We start from the raw sequence: 18,181 nt of genomic DNA, 5'->3' as shown, positions 1-18,181 counted from the left end.
CTTTTGCTCCGCCCCACCTGCCATCCAGCCTGCTTTCTGGACTGAGACCTGCAGTCCTGCACACCTGAGCTGCCTGTCCTCCAGCCATCCTGGTGACCATCTTCAGTTCCCACTGATCTAACTCGCCCCGCCCCCAGGGCATGGCCTACCTGCACGCGCAGCACTACATCCACCGAGACTTGGCTGCCCGCAACGTGCTGCTGGACAACGACAGGCTGGTCAAGATCGGGGACTTCGGCCTGGCCAAGGCTGTGCCTGAAGGCCATGAGTACTACCGCGTGCGCGAGGACGGGGACAGCCCCGTGTTCTGGTGACCAGGCGGGGCGAGGCGGGGGTGCCAGGGTCCCCTGGAGCAGGCCGGGTGGAAAAGACAGATGTTGGCCCCCATGAAACTGCCCTTTAAGGGGCGGGGCCCCAGTAGGGGCCAGAGGAGCCCTTCAGTCTTAGATGAGGGCTGGAGGCTGCTCTGACCTCTCCACCTGCGTCGGCCCCCAAACCTGAGTGCCCATTCCCCCCAGGTATGCCCCGGAGTGCCTGAAGGAGTGTAAGTTCTACTATGCATCTGACGTCTGGTCCTTTGGGGTCACCCTGTATGAGTTGCTGACCCGCTGTGACTTCAGCCAGAGCCCCCCCTTGGTGAGAGCCAGGCCCTGACCCCGGAGTTGACCAGAGAAGTTAGGAAGGCATGCATTCGAATCTCAGTGCCTAACCCCCACCCTAGCAAGTGGTTATAACCTGACACGGGCTCCTGATCTGTAAAATGGGCCATTCATAGTGCAGAGAGCTTTGTGTGTCAGTGACAGAAACCCCACTCAAATGGACTTAGGCAAAACAGGAATGGCCGATTCTGCTACATATCTGCAAACTCCAGGGGTGGCTGGGGGCAGGCTTGATCTAGTTTCTCAGCTCTCATCAGGACTCGTTCTCTCTCTCTATTCTTCTGTTCTCTATGGGAGCACCCCTTTTGGCCAACTCTTCCTCTGTTGTGGCAAAGGTAGCCCCCATCTCTTCACCTGAGGGAACTAGGAGCCCTTCTATTTCCAGCAAAATTCTCAGGGCTCTCGCTGATTGGCCCAGCTTGGCTCATGTGTCTACCGCAGAGCCAATCAGTGTATAGCCATGGACCACAGTGACTGGCCAGGTCTGGGGGAAGGAGCCTGGGAATATGTTAAGTGTTTATCCCCAAGCAATTCAGGGAATCTTTATAGAAAAGAAGATTCTGGGCAAGTAAAAACAACATGCTATGAGGTTTAATAGTCACAGCAAACACTTCATTCAAACTTATGTTAGTTTACCTAACTTTCGCAATAAGCCCAGGCAGTGGAGGTTGTTACCGCCCCATTTTACAAATGAGAAAACTGAACCCCAGTGAGGTGAAACCCTATGTTTGAGGTCATGCAGCTGAGAAGTGGTAGAAGTGAGCCTAGAACCCATGCAGTCCAGCTCTAACATGTGAGCTCTTGACCATTAGGTTGCCCTGCCTCTTGAAAAGAGCACCACGTCTTGTGTCTTCCTTAGAAATTCATCGAGCTCCTAGGCCTCACCCAGGGACAGATGACGGTGCTGAGGCTCACTGAGTTGCTGGAACGAGGGGAGAGGCTGCCGCGCCCTGAGGCATGTCCCTGTGAGGTGAGACGTCCTCTCTTCCCCTTGTCTCCGTCTCTGCCAGTGGGTTGCAGAGAGAGCAAGGCCCAGCCCCAGTTTTTCCTTTCCCAGATCTATTACCTCATGAAGAACTGCTGGGAGGCAGAGGCCTCATTCCGCCCGACCTTCCAGAACCTCATCCCCATCCTTAAGACAGTCCATGAGAAATACCAAGGCCAGGCCCCCTCAGTGTTCAGTATGTGCTGAGGCATCCTGGCAGCTCTGTGTGGGAGGAGGTTGGGCCAGGCAGTACCCAAGATGGACGCCGGGGGGAGTCCTCCACACCCACTCCTGTGCCTTACTCCTTTCTGGAGACCCTGCCTTTGTGAACTAACTTCCCTTCTTTGGACGTGAGCCTGACTCAGGTCCCTGAGGGAGCTGGGAAGGGTGGGGCAGGGTGCTATTGAAGCCCTTGAATCTGATCCTCTTGCCTTCTCCCAGCCCTGCCCTTTGGACTCACTCCCCACTCTGGGCCAGTAATGAACTTCTCTTTCCTCTGCTGGAGGCTGTGGCCCTTGGGGACCTTGTTCAGCCAGGCAGGCCGACTGAGGTCTGGTCTCTTGGGGACTGCAGTTAGCATGAGACACTTGGCAGAGGAGGCTGAATTCATCTGTTTAACGTTTACTCACATTTGACTCACCAGCTAGCACCTGGACTGTTGCCTGGTACACAGAAGGCACTTAGTAACTACTAGTTGAGTGCAGAGTCTTTGGGGGTCCACATGCCCTGTAGATAAGACTGCCAGTTTCACCCCTTCCTCCCTGTGTGTCCTCAGGTGAGTGGCTTCCCTTTTCTTGGACCCCATTCTCACCTGTAAAATTGAGACTGTCCTGTTTGCTGCCTCATGGGACTAAGGAAAAGAGCTAATGAGGTTGCGTATGTAAAACGCTTAGCAGAGAGACTACCAAGAGGAAGTACTTAAACCTTCTGTATGATTGTCATTCTGGTGTTTGCCAAAGTGTTTGTAGGTAACAGGATGTTACTTGAGACAATGATATAGTCAGATTCGTTTGTGAAAGGCAGTCCAACAATTCTCTTTCCCACAGGATTTCTAAAGACCTTCGTGTTTTGAAACTCTGCTGTTGGGACATGCTGTTTTAACAGCAATTGCTTTTTATAACATTTTCCTAAATAAATTTTTCACTCTAATTAAAAGATTTTTTTTTTGGAGACATTGGTAGTTCAGTGGTAGAATTCTCGCCTCCCATGAGGGAGGCCCAGGTTCAGTTCCTGGCCAGTACACCTCAAGCTCAGCAGCCAGCCACCCATCTGTCAGTGGAGGCTTGTGTATTGCTAAGATACGGAACAGGTTTCAGCGGAGCTTCCAGACTAAAATGGACTAGGAAGAAAGGCCTGGCCATCTACTTCTGAAAATCAGCCAATGAAAGCATTATGGATGACAATGGTTTGATCTACAAGCAATCATGGAGACGGTGCAGGACCAGGCAGTGTTTCGTCACCGGGAATCGGAGGCTGACTGATGGTAGCTAACACCACCAGGATTGACACGGTTCAAAATTCAAAAAGCACTTAAGAATGGGCAGTAAAATGGCTCCTTCCTCTGTCCATCTGCCATCTCTTTCTTATCCCCAGAAGCAACCAATGTCTTCAGGTTTCCTATGTTTGCTTCCAGAGATCTTTTATGCAGATACAAGGAACTCTGCATATATGTTATATGCTTTCCCATCTTTTGCAAAAATCGCATGCTCTACCATACAGAGCTTCTACTCTGTATCTTGCTTTTTTTGTTTGTTTTATATAATAGATCCTGGAGATAGTTCCATGTACCAAGGCATCCAGAAGGTCTTCATTCTGTTTTATGATGATTGTGTAGTAGGTCTCTGGGTGGTGCAGTTTGTGCTTGACTACTAAACTAAAGGTTGTCAGTTCAGATCCACCCAGTGGCACTGTGGAAGAAAGGCCTGGCAATCTGCTTCTATAAAGATTACAACCAAGAAGAACCTATGGAGCAGTTCTCTGTAACACATGAGTTGCCATGAGTCAGAACTGACTTGATGGCAATGGCTTTGTTTTTTGTTTTTTTGTGGCCCATTGCTTAAGTGTTAACAACGTTTGTCCCCAACTGGTATTCTTGTAGGACCCCTAGTGGTGCGGTGGTTAAGAACTCAGCCGCTAACCAAAAGGTTGGCAGTTCGAATCCACCAGCCACTCCTTGGAAACCCTATGGGGCAGTTCTACTCTGTGCTTTAGGGTCGTTATGAGTCAGGATCGACTCGACAGCAACGGGTTTGGTTTTTTGGTTTTGGTGTTCTTGTAGTTCGATTCCAACCCTTCCCGTTCCTATAATGCTGCTGCAGTGAGTGACTGTCTCACCCATGTGCAAGGGGACCCTAGGATGTATATTCAGCCGTGGAGTGGCAGGTTGCAGGGTCTGGGCCTGGTAATTTTGAAAGAGGCTGCCACTATGTTTGAATAGTTTATAGAACCGTTCTCTCCTCATTCTTTTTTCAAAATTATCTTGACTTAATCTTGCGTAGTTATCTTTTTTTTTTTGAACATTTTCTTATGGACGTTTTAAAGCATATTCAAAACTAGAGACATTAAGATAACCTGTACTTAGCTGTCACCCAGCTTCACCAGTTTCCAAAGCCCATGGCCAGTCTAGTTTCAGTGTTGCCGCTACCCCAGCCCCTGACACCGGATAATTTTGAAGCAAATCGCAGACATCGTTTCACCTGTAAAAACCTCAATATGTATCTCAAAAAGATAATGACTGAAACAACCACAGTATCATATCATTATCAACCTAAAATTAATAATAATTCCTCAGCATCATTGTATGGCCTCTTAGTATTCAAACTTCTCCAATTGTCTCTTAAATATTTGTTATTTGTTTATTTGTTTACAGTTTGTTCGAATAAGGATCCAAGGTCCACATGCTGCATCATTAAATTCCAGGTTCCCGTCCTCTTTTTTCCTCTCTGGCAACATATTTGAAGAAAAAACCAGGTTGTTTGTCTGGTAGACTGCTATCTTCGCGGTGGCTTATCGAGTTCCTCTGAGATTCCTGTGAAGTCTTGGTCAGATTCAGTTTCACTTTTGGGGGGAGACCTCTCCGCAGGAGGCATTGTGCTTTCTCAGCAGGGGGCACAGGGGGTCCGGCTGACACTCCTTTTGTGACATGAACAGCCTCGGGGCTCTATGCCCTGATCCATCAGGATGCAATTTTTACTTTCCAAATGTTCAAACATACAGGAAAGTTGAAAGAATTGCACAGTGACCACCACTGGATTCCACAATTAATATGCTGTTAAATTTGCTGCTAACTGAAAAGTTGGAGGTTTGAGTCCAGCCAGAGGCACCTCAGAAGAAAGGCCTGGTGATCTACTTTGAAAAACTCAGACATTGAGAACCCTACCGAGCACAGTTCTACTCTGATACATGTGGGGTCACCAGGAGTCGGGGTTGACTTGACAGCAAGTGGTTAAATTTGCTTTAGCATACTGCATCTCTCCATCTCTCCATTCCTCCACCCCCCTCATGTTTTGAGTGCAAATCAAAATAGGTGGATGTAATTGTTTTTAATATGGCTTTTCCCGTGAAATATCCTGCTAGAGTTTCAACAGGATTGCAAGCCCTGATGTCTTTGCAGTTTTGAGCAGTATTTCCCCACCTGAAGGGGTCCTCAGAAATTCACAAGATGAGAGGTGTCACTGTCAGGACTTGTCTGCTTAATCTTCCAACTCCCTGTGCCTCCTCGGGCAAGTCACGCCACTTTTCTGAACTTGTTGCCTCAGCTGTAAAATGGAGAAAACCAGGGGCCTCGTGGGCTTAGGGCGAGGGTTAGATATATGCTGGGCAGTGTGCTGAGCTCTGTACATGTATTAAAGTGCTCAGTGATCACACCACTCCAGAAGGGAGCACTGTGATTGCCATGTTACCATTGAGGAGATGGCAAACACGGCTCAGGCTTGAGCCCAGTCAGCCCTGTGAGCCCCGTGAGGCGGTCCCACCCCCACTGCTGTGGACAACAGGGTGCAGTTGTGAGGCCACAGACTCTGCATTAGGTCCTTGTGTGCTGGTTCAGCTCACTGGCTGCTCCTGGCATCTCTAGAAGGTCGTTTTTAGTTATCCTAGAGCTGGCTCCAACCCATGGTGACCCCATGTACAACAGAACGAAGTGTTGCCCAGACCTTCGTCATCTTTGCGGTCGGTGTGCTCAAATCCATTATTGTGGCCGCTGTGTATTTTAAGTGCCTTCCAATCTAGGGGCTCATCTTCCAGCGCTATGTCATACGATGTTCTGTTGCGATCTATAGGGTTTTCATTGGCTAATTTTCAGAAGTAGATCGCCAGGGCTTTTTTTCTAGTCTGTCTTAGGCCGAAATGCTCCACTGAAACCGGTCCACCATAGGTGACCCTGCTGGTACTTGAGATACTGGTGGTGTAGTTTCCAGCATCACAGCAACACACACAAGCCACTACAGTATGACAACCTGACTGACAGGTGGCAGTCTAGAAGGTGGGGGCTCTGGACATGCCCACTTCACAGATGAGGAAGTTCAGGGTGGGACAGTTCCAACACGGTGTGATACAATAGCAGATACTTCATATCTTTCCTGGGCTGGGGAGCACCCTCTCCTCCCACCTGTCTCAAGCTCAGACATTGGCCTTTCACGTTCTAGGGTCCTGTTTTCCCACCCAGGTGGGGCAGTCATCACTCATGTCTTCCAGAGACTTGGTGGCCACTGCCACCACACTTCTTCCTGGGCTCCCCGCTTCTCTCTTCACTCCCTCTTGGCCCAAGGGACCAAGCCCCTGGCAAGATCTACCCCCCACAGGGCAGGGTTGGGAGCAGGGAGGGCACAGACATCGCCTGTCTCCTTTGCCAAGGGACATCTGTTCTTTGTGAATCACCTATTAGGGCAACATCCCGGAGTTCACAGAAGCCTGCGAGGGTCCCACAAAAGGATTTCAGGGGTCACAAGACCCCCAACCCATGTACCAAATTTCTGTGTGTGTCCATCCAACAAATATTCATTGAGAACCTACTGTGTGCCAGACACGGTTCTAGTCACTGGGGTACAGCAGTGAGCTAGGCAAAGATTTCCGCCCTTATATTCTAGGTGGGAGAGGCATTCAAGGGGCAGTAAGAAAAAAAAAAAAGGGGTTAGTAAATTATAAGTATGTTAGAAAGTGATGAAAGAAAAAACAGTAAATTATAAATATGTTAGAAGGTGATGATTTATGGGGACAAAAGGTAAAGCCTAAGGCTGAGTGACAGTTGTAAAATGGGTGACCAGGTGTGGTGAAACGAATTCCTGTATATGGCCTTTTACCTTGGTTCTTTGAAAAAACAGCTTGAGATTTTTTTCCCCGTAAGGCCTGAGGGGTTATCTTTGTCCTAGTTTTCTACCCCAGAGGGTTTGTTACTTTTGTCCAGGTTGATTGATATTTCCTGGGTAAATTGTGAATAACTTGATTTGATACTTTTGGTCTGGTCCTGGGCTGCAGCCTGCCCTGTGATTGGTATGCACCTTGCAGGGATTTGTTGATAGACTATGCAAATGAGAGGAGGTGTAGCCTACTATGCAAATGAAGTGTCTGAGGCCTACTGAGAGGGGATTGGTCAGCTTGTGCCCACCCCCATTGGGAGGGGCCATGCCTTGAAATTGACAAGCAGTTGTGTATATAAGCAGCCAGCACCACAGAGGTTTTTGAGATAGAAGCAGGAAGAAAAGCAGCAGAGAGAAGAGACAAGGAACCTCCTAAAAGGGCTGTAACCCAGGTCAAGAGCCATAACATTAAAGACAGCAAGGGACCCAGTGGCAGGGCCAGGAGCGACAGGCCCAGCTTGGGCCCATGGCAGAGTGGGCAGTAATGGATGGCAAGGCCAAGAGGAGCCTGTCCTACCGAGAGGAGCTGAGAGAGCTGTCCTGCACTGAAGAAGGGGACTCTGCCTACATGCTTCCTGATCCTGAGTTGTAGTCTGTTACTTCCTGAATAGACCACTTAACTATGCTCTTTGAGTTCTGTGTGGCCACTGCAACAGATTATCAAGCCCAGAAGAGAAGTAGAGTGCTGTGGGAGGAGTGGTTGGTGTCAGAATCGGTAAAAAGGCTGGAGAGTGGAGGTATGTTTGGTCTCCAGCTCATAGTGATCAGCCTTGGGCTGATCTTGAATTGCATTGTCCTCCCTGAAGTTAGACAGGTTCTGATGCTGCTACTGATACTGCTACTAGTACTACTACTGCCCCCATTTTACACCTGGGAAGGCCTCACCTGAGTAGATGGAGGTGAGGGAGGAGCCATGTCCCCCCGTGTAAATATAGAGTGGTCCAGGCAGAAGGAACATCATGTGCGAAGGCCCGGAGAGGGGACTGTTCTGGGTGAGTGGTGTGGTCTTGAGGCACAGCAGAGAGGCCAGTGTGGCTGGAGCAGAAAGAGGAGAGGAAGCTGGGAGGAGCTAAGGGCAGAGGGGTCCTGAGCAAACAAAAGGAGCAGCTAGGCCCAGGCAAGGAGTCTGGAGGATGTGAAACAGAGGGAATGACGGGATTTGATTTGCCTTTTGAGTTGGTCTCTCAAGAACTGTGGCAAGCGGATCTTTTGGGGGACAGAGCAGCAGCAGAGAGACTTAGTTGGTGGGATCTCCAAGCAAGAAGGGGCGGGTGCTATGGCCTTAGGGATGGGGAAAATAGATGAATACCAGGCACGGCACTATCAAGGCCCTCAACAAGGTCTCTCTTATAGAACTGGGATAGAGGCACAGGAAGTGAGGAGGCTGGTGGAGAGCTGAGAGAGGCAGAGAAGGAGAGAGGGCAGGGCCGGGGGGAGGGGAGGGGAGGAGAAAGGGCAGAGCACTTTTCTTGGAGTGAAGAAACAAGCTGGAGGGGCAAAGGCAGGGTGCAGGACAGGGGTAAAAGCCAGTTACAAGTGGCATCTTCAAGACAGTGGCCCAGGACTCGTTCCTAAGACACCTGCCTTGGCACTGCCTGCAGGGAGTGGGAGATCCTCAAGATCTTCAAAGGTAAAGGACCTTCAGGGGCCATGGCCTTGCTCAGGGTCAGCACAGGGCCTGGCATCTAGTAAGCGCTCAATAAATGTGGGTTCTGTTCATTTTTATGGCATCTCTCATCCTAGGGGTTCCTCACTGTCACCCCCAAATTCTTTATTTGCCCCCCAGAATGTTAAAATTTCACACTAACTTCTTGAGGCTATGCTTAAAAGTCTCCCATTGTCACCCCCTTTGAAAGTTTGCCTTGAAATCCCACCTAGCGCCTCGAGGACAGTGCCCAGAGGGCCCCCCCCGCATTAACTTCCCTTTCTAAGGACCAATCACCATCTCACCCAGTTCTGAAGGAAGGTGTCTCATCACCCCCGCCTCCCCGCAGGGTCCCTGTTGGTGAAAACAAAGGAAACCAGTTGTGTTAGCACTTCCTGTGGGTTCACCTGGGAGCCAGCAGTGCAGCTAAGGTCTGCCCTGTCAGAGACTTGCCAGTGCCCAGCGACCCCACCCCCACCCCCGGGGCTTCTTGGGCCCCGCACCTGCCGAGGTAGCCCACTCTGGGGCCACAGAGAATCCCCCTGCCCCTCCCTGGGCCTGGCCACAGTGCAGCCCCTGGCTTCTGCCATCCTAACCGCCATTTCCGTTCCCTGGGTGACCTACCCACCCCCTGCACTGCTGGCACCTCATCAGGGCACCTTTTCCCCAAAGACTGACCACCATGGTGCCCTTGGCACCACTGCTCCAGGCCTGCCTGTCTCTGCTCATCCTCCTGCTGCTGGTCTGCTGCCTGCTGCCCCCAGGTGAGTGCCTAGGGTTGGGGGGACTAGTAGGTTGGGGGCGGGGAACGGAGAAAGCACAGCTGCCCACATCCTGCTGGTCTGGTTGCTGTGCGCCTTTCTGGGAACTCGAATCTGATCGGAGCTCCTCCATGTCCTCTGGAGAAAGTCGGGCTCCTTAACTGGGCTTCAGGGATCCCCACAGCCCGGTCCTCTTGTGTGACTTGTGCTACACACGCACACTCTCCATGAGCCATCAGGACCCCCAGCCCTTTGCGTATGCTATTCCCTCTGCCAGGAACACTTTTCCCTTCTACATGGCTAACTCCTATCCACCTTTCAGAGCTGGCTGTAGGTGTCTGTTCCTCCAGGAAGCCTCCTGTAACCCACTCTCTCCTTTAGGGTGGATCAGGGCCTCCCTCGGAATTCTCCCCGTTTTTTTTTCTGGTCATCTGTCTTCCCCACCAGACTGCTTCCCCTCATATCCCAGCATGAAGAGGGGGCCTGCAGAGGGGTGGGTTGGGGGATACTGGAACAGCCACCTGAGCTTCCTCATGCCCCCGCAGGTGCCCAGGGGCAGGTGTCCCCCCTGCGGGTGGAGCCCCAGAACCCAGTGGTGCCCACTGGAGGGTCGCTCCTGGTGAACTGCAGTGCTGACTGCCCGGATCCTGAAAATATCATCCTGGAGACGGCCCTGTCCAAGCAGCCAGTGGGCAGTGGACTGAGCTGGTCAGCCTTCCAGCTCAGCAATGTGACTGGTGACAGCGACATTATCTGTGCTGGGTTCTGCAATGGCTCCCAGATTAGTGGCTCTACCAGCATCACCGTGTACCGTGAGTGGACGGGGCTGGCGACTGGCAGCGGGCAGCAGTTGGGGGCTGAGTTTGCAGGAATGGACCAGGGCTCTGACCCAGGGCTGGACCTGGACGTGTGTGTGTGTGTGTGTGTGTGTGTGTGTGTGTGTGTGTGAGAAAAACAGAAAGACAAACACATACAGACATACATCTCAACCTTTTGCCAGGGGCCCAGTTGTGAAATCAATTTATTTGGGTCCCAATGAGCAATTTTTAAAACGTTATCTCATGTCTTTTATTTATTACTTTTATTCTGATGGTAGGTAAAAATTAATGTGGTTCAAAACCCAAGAAATATAAAAAGATGTAAAGTAAAAATTGTCATTTGCCTAGCACTCACTGCATATGGGCATTATCTTAAGGGCTTGACACCTATTTGTTCATTCAATCCTCACAAAAGCCCTGGGAGGTAGGTGCAGTGATAAGCCCCATTTCACAGACAGGGAAACTGAGGCTCAGTGGGGTGAAGTCACTTGCCAGTGGCAGTCCAGCATCCAAGTTTCTGCTCTTAACAGGTAGTCTTTCTTCCCAGAACTTCTATCCCTGTTACCAGTGTTTTAGACATCCTTTCAGAGTTTCTCTGCATTTTAAAAAATAGAACAGACTAGAAAATAACAGACGATGTCACACATAGTGACTACTATTTTGTGAAGGCTTTGTAAGTGAATGTAGTGTACCTGTCTGAGATTATGAATATGCCCGTGAGTTTGTGTGTGTGTGTGTCGGGATCTGTGTGGCAGTTTTTCATGTACTTACGTGTTTGTCCCTGAGCCTATGTATCTGTGTATGTCAGTATTCGTGCGTGTCCGTGTGAACGGACATATATATCTGTGTTAGTGTCTGTCTGTACGGGTGTCTGTGTCTCTGTGTTTGTGTGTGCCTACAGCTGTGTGTGCCTGTGTGTACGTGTCTATCTCTGCATGTGCTGTCTGTGAATATATATGTCTGCAGATCAGTATCTGTGTGTATGTGTCTCTGTTGTTGTTGCTGTCAGGTGCCCATGAGTCAGTGACTCTACATACAACAGAACGAAACACTTCCTGGTCTCGCGCCATCCTCAAAAGCATTGCTGTGTTTGAGCCCACTGTGACAGCCATCGAGTCAATCCATCTCCCTGAGGGTTTTCCTCTTTTTTGCTGACCCTCTACTTTACCAAGCATGATGTCCTTCTCCAGGGACAGGTCCCTCCTGATAACATGTCCAAAGTACATGAGATGAAGTCTCACCATCCTTCTTTCCAAGGAGCATTCTGGCTGTACTTCTTCCAAGACAAATTTGTTCTTCTGGCAGTCCATGGTATATTCAATATTCTTTGCCAACATCATAATTGAAAGGCAGCAATTCTTCTTCGGTCTTCTTTATTCATTGTGTAGCTTCCACATGCACATGAGGTGATTGAAAATACCACGGCTTGGGTCAGCTGCACCTTAGTCCTCATCTAAGGCTGGGTTCTCTAGAGACACAAAACCAGTGAAGTGTATAAATATATATATAGAGAGAGATTTATATCAAGGAAGTGGCTTATGTGGTTGTAGAGACTGGAATGTCCCAAGTCTGTGGGTCAGGAGGCTTCTCCTGATTCACATAGCCGCAGTGCCTGGAGAACCCAAGATTGGTAGGTCAGAGAGCAGGGCTGTTGCTCACAGGCTGTGAAGACTGACGAATCCTGAGATCGGCAGGCAAGACCACAGGTAAGATGCTAGCTTAAGTCCCAAGGACCAGAGGCCAGATGAGCAGGAGCCACCTGCAGGAGCCAGCTGCAGGATCCAGAGAGAGTAAAAGCCCACCAGAATGTCCCTTGTCAGAACGTCCACTTATATTCGATGCAGGCCACACGCCCAAGGAAACTCCCTTTCAACTGACTGCTCACAGCAGATCCCATCATGGGGGTGATCACATTATATCAAATCTCAACATGGAAGTGATCACAACATCATACGATTGCCAAACCACTGAGAATCATGGCCCAGCCAAGTTGACACACAATCTTAACCATCACAGTCCTTAAAGTAACATCTTTGCTTTTTAACACTTTAAAGAGGTCTCTTGCAGCAGATATTTCCAATGAAATACGTCCTTTGATTTCTTGACTGCTGCTTCCATGGGCATTGATTGTGGATCCCAGTAAACTGATATCCTTGACAATACTTTCTTTTTATCAAGATGTTGCTTATTGGTCCAGTTGTAAAGATTTTTGTTTTATGTTGAGGTATAATCTATACTGAAGGCTGTAGACTTTGATCTTCATCAGTGTTTCAAATCCTCATTGTGTCCTGGAACAGAAGAGTCTGAAACTTGCTCTTGAACATAGAGTAGCTAAAGCTAATGGAAGAAATGAAGTAAAAGAGATGAACAGAAGATTTCAAAGGGTGGCTTGAAAAGACAAAGTATTATAATGACATGTGCAAAGACCCAGAGTTAGAAAACCAAAAGGGAACAACACTCTCAGCATTTCTCAAGCTGAAAGAATTGATGAAAAAATTCAAGCCTTGAGTAGCAGTATTGAAGGATTCTACAGAGAAAACATTGAATTGCACAGGAAGTATCAAAAGAACATGGAAAGAATACACAGTCACTGTACCAAAATAAATTGGTTGATGTTCAACCATTTCAGGAGATAGCATATGATCAAATACCAGTAGTACAGGAGGAAGAAGTCCAAGCTGTACTGAGGGCACTGATAAAAAACAAGGATCCAGGAATTGACGGAATACCAATTGAGATGTTTCAACAAACAGATGCAGTACTGGACGTGCTCACTTGTCTATACCAAGAAATTTGAAAGGCAGCTACCTGGCCAACAGACTGGAAGAGATCTATATTTGTACCCATTCCAAAGAAAGGTAAGTCAATAGAATGCAGAAACTATCTAACAATATCATTAATATCACACCCAAGCAAAATTTTGCTGAAGATCATTCAAAGGCGGCTACAGCAGTACATCTACAGGGAACTGTCAGAAATTCAAGCCAGATTTAGAAGAGGACATGGAACGAGGGATATCATTGCTGATGTCAGATGAACCTTGGCTGAAAGCAGAGGATACCAGAAAGATGTTTTACCTACGCAAAGGCATTTGACTGTGTGGATCTTAACAAATTATGGATAATATTTTGAAGAATGGGAATTTCGAAACACTTAATTGTGCTCCAGAGGAACCTGTATATAGACCAAGAGGCAGTAGTTCGAACAGAACAAGGGGATGCTGCATGGTTTAATGTAGGGAAAGGTGTGTGTTGGGGTTGTATCTTTTCACCATACTTATTTAATCTTTATGCTGAGCAAATAATCCGAGAAGCTGGACCGTATGAAAAAGAACGTGGCATCAGGATTCGAGGAAGACTCATTAACAATCTGCAATAAGCAGATGACACAAGGGCGGTGAGGAGCGGACGGGTCATTGGCAGGGCTAGGGAGGGGGCAGTCATGAGCAGAGGGGACGAAAGTCCTGCCACCCTTTCCTGGGGCATTTTCATTGCCCCGCCTGGAATATCCTCTTGGGACATTCTGCGGCATGGGTCACCCCCCCACCCCCCAGTGACTCTGTATTCTTTCCATCTTCTTTTGATGCTTCCTGCGTAATTCAGTGTTTTCCCTGTAGAGGCCTTCAGTACTGCTACTCAAGGCTTGAATTTTTTCGTCAGTCCTTTCGGCTTGAGAAATGCTGAGAGTGTTGTTCCCTTTTGGTTTTCTAGCTCTGGGTCTTTGCACATGTCATTTCAAGCCACGCTTTGAAATCTTCTGTTCATCTCTTTCACTTCATTTCTTCCATTAGCTTTAGCTACTCTATGTTCAAGAGCAAGTTTCAGAGTCTCCTCTGACATTCATTTTGGTCTTTTCTTTCTTTCCTGTCTTTTCATTGACCTTTTGCTTTCCTCATGTATGATGTCCTTGATATCATTCCACAACTCAACTGGTCTTCTGTCATTAACGTTCAATGCATCAAATCTCTTCTCGAGATGGTCTATAAATTCAGGTGGGGTATACTCAAGGTTGTATTTTGGCTCTTGTGAGCTTGTTTTAATGTTCTTCAGCTTCAACTCGAACTTGGATATGAGCAATTGATGGTCTGTTCTACAGTTGGCTCCTGGCCTTGTTCTGACTGATGATATAGTCAATTTGATTCCTGTGTATTCCATCTGGCAAGGTCCATGTATATAGTTGTAGTTTATGTTGTTGAAAAGAGAGAGGTATTTGCAATGAAGAAGTCATTGGTCTTGTACCATTCTATCATGTCTCTGTATGTGAATGTATGTGTATGTCCATGTCAGTATCTCTGTGAATATGTCTGTGCCAGTATCTGTGTCTGTATACATGTTTTTGTACCTGTGGGGCTACTGTGTATATCTGTGTGTTTGTCTGTGTGTGTGTCCCTGTCTCTGTTCATGTGTGTGTCTGTGAAATTTGCCAGGATCATGACCTGGGAGTGGACCTGCCTGTGCATCTCTCTGCTGACACTCCCTGGGATACCTCTGTCCAGTGCTGAGCTGGAACAGTCTGTCCTGGCTCATGAGAGTCAATTGTGCTCATCCCTTCTCAACTCCGCATCAGTGTGGTAGCTTGTAATCAGCCATAGTGAGAGTATTTACACCACAGAAAATGGCAAATGCTGTAAGTCGGGGATTTCCTTCCCCCAACCCTGACAGCCCAATTACCAGCATTTCCCAGCAAACTAGAGTCCCTGGCCAGTGGTACCCAAGGTTAAGATCATACCTTCCTTGTTAAATATTCTAAAATTGTAAATATTTAGATACTAAATATTTTTCCTATCAGCCCGTCCGTGGCCTCTGTGCTTGAGTTGTCAAGTGTGAAAGTGAGATGTTCCCCAAAGGAGGCCATGGCATTTGTCTGCCATGGGCATGCAGCTGCAGCTGGGAGGAAACTGGCCTGGGGACCCTTAAGACCCCCCAGACTGTGCCAGAACACCCTGAGGAGGCCACACGTAGCAGGTGAGGTGAGAGTTTTGGGTGCCCGGAACTGATTGGGGAGGGCTGGACCAAGTTCTTCGAGTGGCGACGGCAGGGTTCTAGGCCAGGATGGAGTCCCTGGACATGACAGCAACGAGGCCAGTGGACACCTGGGTCTAGAGTTTGGGAGACCTGGGCTAGCCTGGGCTCTGCCACTTCCTGGCTGTGTTCTTGGTAAATCACCTCACCTCTCCTGGCCATCCATAAAAGGAAAAAATAGAGCAAATTTCACTAAGCTGCTATGTCGATGAAAGCGGGTGACACCTGGAATGCCTAAGGAAATCTCTAAATAGAAACTTTCTATGATTACTATGAATATCTCAAGTGATGATAAATGTTAGTCCCCTTCCTTCATGACTTTTTGTTCTTAATGGTGAGATCCTTGGGAAATAAAAATCTGACTTTTATTTTAGGGCCTGGCAAGGTGTCTAACAACACAGGAAACAATAATGACACTAACGACAATAGCAAACACACAGGTGCAGTTCTAAGCCCTCTACCTGGACTGATTCAAAGTTCACAGTTCTGTGTGGGGCCTCCCTCTGCCTCCCCCCACTCCTGGAATGGGGGCTACAGGGCCAGCTGACAAATGCCATCTCTACCCCCACAGGGCTACCGGAGCGCATGGACCTGGCGCCCCTGCCCCCCTGGCAGCCAGTGGGCGAGAACTTCACTCTGCACTGCCAGGTATGGGGCGGAGCTCCCCGGGCCAACCTCTCCATGGTGCTGTTTCGCGGGCAGGAGGAACTGGGCAGGCAGCCCGCAGTGGGGGAGCCTGCTGAGGTCACGGCCACAATGCCTGCGCGCAGGGAGGACTACGGCGCCAACTTCTCGTGCAGCACGCAACTGGACCTGCGGCCCCAGGGGCTGGGACTGTTGGAGAACAGCTCGACCTCCAGGCAGCTCCGAACCTTTGGTGAGGCGTTGGGATGCCCATAGAGAGGGCGGGTTTAGGGGGGGAGAGGGGTTCCTGTTTGGGGTGCAGAACTCCGGGGGAGGTAGGACCTCTGCCTGCGGGGTACTGGATTGCAGAGGCTTCTGGGAAGAGCTTCCCCGTAGCCACTGGAGTAGGGTGTCCCGGGATAGGGTGCCCACGGCAGCAGGGTCTTTTGAGAAAGCTGTGATCTCCGGCCAAGGGGTGGGTGTGTCCTGGGACGGGGGTGACCCATGCCGCAGAGTGTCCCGAGAAGAGGATATTCCAGGCGAGGGAATGAAAATACCCCAGGAAAGGGCTGCAGGACGTCCATGCCCTTTGCTCACACTCGCCCCTCTCCCTAGCCCTGCCAATGACCCGTCCGTTTCTCACCGCTCCTCGTATCTTGGAGGTGGGTAAAGAGACCGCTGTGAACTGCTCCTTGGATGGAGTGTTCCCGGTCTGGGAGGCCCAGGTCCACATGACGCTGGGGGACCAGATGCTGAATTCCACGGTCGTAAGCCACGGGGACGCGCTCAGGGCTACAGCCATGGCCACAGCGCGCGAGGAGCAGAAGGGCGCCCAGATTGTCTGCAAGGTGACCCTGGCAGGAGAGAGCCGGGAGACCTGGAAGAATGTGACCATCTACAGTAAGAAGGGGCGGGGCGGAGCCAGAACGGCTCAACGGGTGGAGCAGAGGTGCCCAGCCTCTGGCCTCTGTAGCCCGATGGGCGTGGCAGAAAGAGAGCAAATAGGGACTAGCTAGTTGGGGAGACCGGGCCACAGGAGCCCAAATGGAAGGAGTTGCACGTGGGCGGGGCCTGAGTAACCCGAGAAATAGAGTTTGAGCGCCCTAAATTGGGCGGGGGCTCACAGGAGTGAGAAAGTGCGAAGAGGGCGGGGCCTGAGGAGCCAAAAGGCGGGGTCTGGACAACCTGAGAAGGAAGGGGCGGTGGGGGCGGGGCTGGCCGACGGGAGGGGCATGGCCAAGAGGACTGCTGTACAATGCCCGCCCTTAGGCTTCGTGGAGCCCATTCTGAACTTGAGCGAGGCCAGCGCCTCTGAGGGTACCATGGTGACTGTGACTTGCATGGCTGGGACCCGAGTCCAAGTTATGCTGGGCGGGGCTCCGATCATGGCCCCGGGGCAGCCCGCCCAGCTCCAGCTAAACGCCACCGAGAGCGACAACGGGCGAAATTTCTCCTGCAATGCTACGCTGGAAGTGGACGGGAAAGTCCTGCACAAAAATAGAAGCGTCCAGCTAAATGTCCTGTGTGAGTTGGTCACCCTGACCTTTAATTCCCTGCTCCCCTGAACTGAAAAGACTTGACTCTCCCTTGCCCCGTTGTGCTCAGGGTGTATTAGGTGTGTCTGATCACATGGCTGTTCCACAGACGGTCCCAAGATTGACCGGACCAAATGCCCCCAGCGCTTGATGTGGAAAGATAAAACTTACCAGGTCCTGCAGTGTCAGGCAAGGGGCAACCCGGATCCCATGCTGCAGTGTTTGCAGGAAGGCTCCCGTATCAAGGTGCCCGTCGGGATCCCATTCTTCGTCAGGTTATACCATAATGGCACCTACCACTGTCAGGCCATCAGCCCGCGGGGCATAACCACCGTGGAGGTGGTGATGGAAGTTCAGGGTGAGCCGAGGCGGGGCTGTGGGTCTGGACGGGTAACTCCAGGACTGGCCAGGGCGCGTCTTCACTCCGCGCTTCTCTGCACAGATCGGAACGCCCGCTCCGTCACCATCGCCATGGTGGTGTTACTGGTCTTGAGCCTGGTGATTGTCACAGCAGCCTTACTGTACGTCTTCGGGGTGCAGAGGAGGAGAGGCAGCTACTGCGTGAAGCACGAGAGCACTTCGCTGCCTCTCACGTCTACACAGCCCGACGGGCTGCCGGGGGAGGAGCCGTCCTGAGCTGCGGGCCTCCGAGATGCCAGGCCAAAGACCACGTGGTTGCTGGCTGTATCCTAGTCCACCTCAATAAAGCCTTCAAGCTCCGGAGTCTGTGGCTTGATTCCACCGGCGCCCCGGAACTCTCCCAATGCACTGCGTGT

The 18,181-nt window shown here is 50.2% G+C and overlaps 2 protein-coding genes and 1 long non-coding RNA gene across 14 annotated transcripts in view; 2 read left to right on the top strand and 1 right to left on the bottom strand.

The window, feature by feature from the left end:
* Positions 1–8,415, top strand: part of TYK2 (tyrosine kinase 2) — a 31,546-nt gene extending 23,131 nt beyond the window's left edge. For 5 of the 8 annotated variants that reach the window (XM_049876843.1, XM_049876837.1, XM_049876838.1 and 2 more), the window contains 4 exons: positions 138–310; positions 519–636; positions 1,519–1,629; positions 1,702–8,415. In XM_049876843.1, the coding sequence (XP_049732800.1) occupies positions 138–310; positions 519–636; positions 1,519–1,629; positions 1,702–1,851 (552 nt within the window). In that variant the 3' untranslated portion in view covers positions 1,852–8,415. Of the gene's footprint in view, positions 1–137; positions 311–518; positions 637–1,518; positions 1,630–1,701 lie in introns of those variants that run through there. The other 3 variants (XM_049876840.1, XM_049876842.1, XM_049876844.1) reach the window with 2 other exon arrangements.
* Positions 8,416–8,483: 68 nt separating this feature from the next.
* ICAM3 (intercellular adhesion molecule 3) lies at positions 8,484–18,041 on the top strand. Of its 5 annotated transcripts, none has more exons than XM_049876848.1 (8): positions 8,484–9,410; positions 9,953–10,219; positions 15,621–15,686; positions 15,818–16,123; positions 16,486–16,770; positions 17,140–17,394; positions 17,515–17,763; positions 17,848–18,041. In XM_049876848.1, exons 1-8 carry the CDS (start codon positions 9,329–9,331, stop codon positions 18,039–18,041), a joined length of 1,704 nt encoding a protein of 567 aa, XP_049732805.1. In that variant the 5' UTR covers positions 8,484–9,328. The 5 variants fall into 5 exon arrangements, with proteins under 5 accessions (XP_049732805.1, XP_049732806.1, XP_049732809.1 ...); XM_049876852.1 differs by lacking the exon at positions 8,484–9,410 and having other exon boundaries at positions 10,093–10,219; positions 15,818–15,894; positions 16,017–16,123; XM_049876849.1 differs by lacking the exon at positions 15,621–15,686 and having other exon boundaries at positions 8,485–9,410.
* LOC126072145 (uncharacterized) lies at positions 15,594–17,667 on the bottom strand. Its single transcript, XR_007516462.1, has 2 exons — positions 17,577–17,667; positions 15,594–17,357 (listed from the first exon to the last, which is right to left on the bottom strand). It is a non-coding gene; the product is annotated as an uncharacterized LOC126072145 (long non-coding RNA).
* Positions 18,042–18,181: the final 140 nt, after the last annotated feature.

Source organism: Elephas maximus, chromosome 3 (genome assembly GCF_024166365.1).
Source record: "Elephas maximus indicus isolate mEleMax1 chromosome 3, mEleMax1 primary haplotype, whole genome shotgun sequence".
NCBI classification, from domain to species: Eukaryota; Metazoa; Chordata; class Mammalia; order Proboscidea; family Elephantidae; genus Elephas; species Elephas maximus.
This window is presented reverse-complemented; position numbering and strand designations above follow the sequence as displayed.

Excerpts from the sequence above, each read along its gene's own strand:
- ICAM3 (XM_049876848.1), top strand. The coding sequence starts at position 9,329 with ATGGTGCCCTTGGCACCACTGCTCCAGGCCTGCCTGTCTCTGCTCATC. Across the intron at positions 15,687-15,817 it reads CGACAATAGCAAACACACAG|GGCTACCGGAGCGCATGGAC; the intron begins GTGCAGTTCTAA and ends CTACCCCCACAG. Across the intron at positions 17,764-17,847 it reads GGTGGTGATGGAAGTTCAGG|ATCGGAACGCCCGCTCCGTC; the intron begins GTGAGCCGAGGC and ends TTCTCTGCACAG.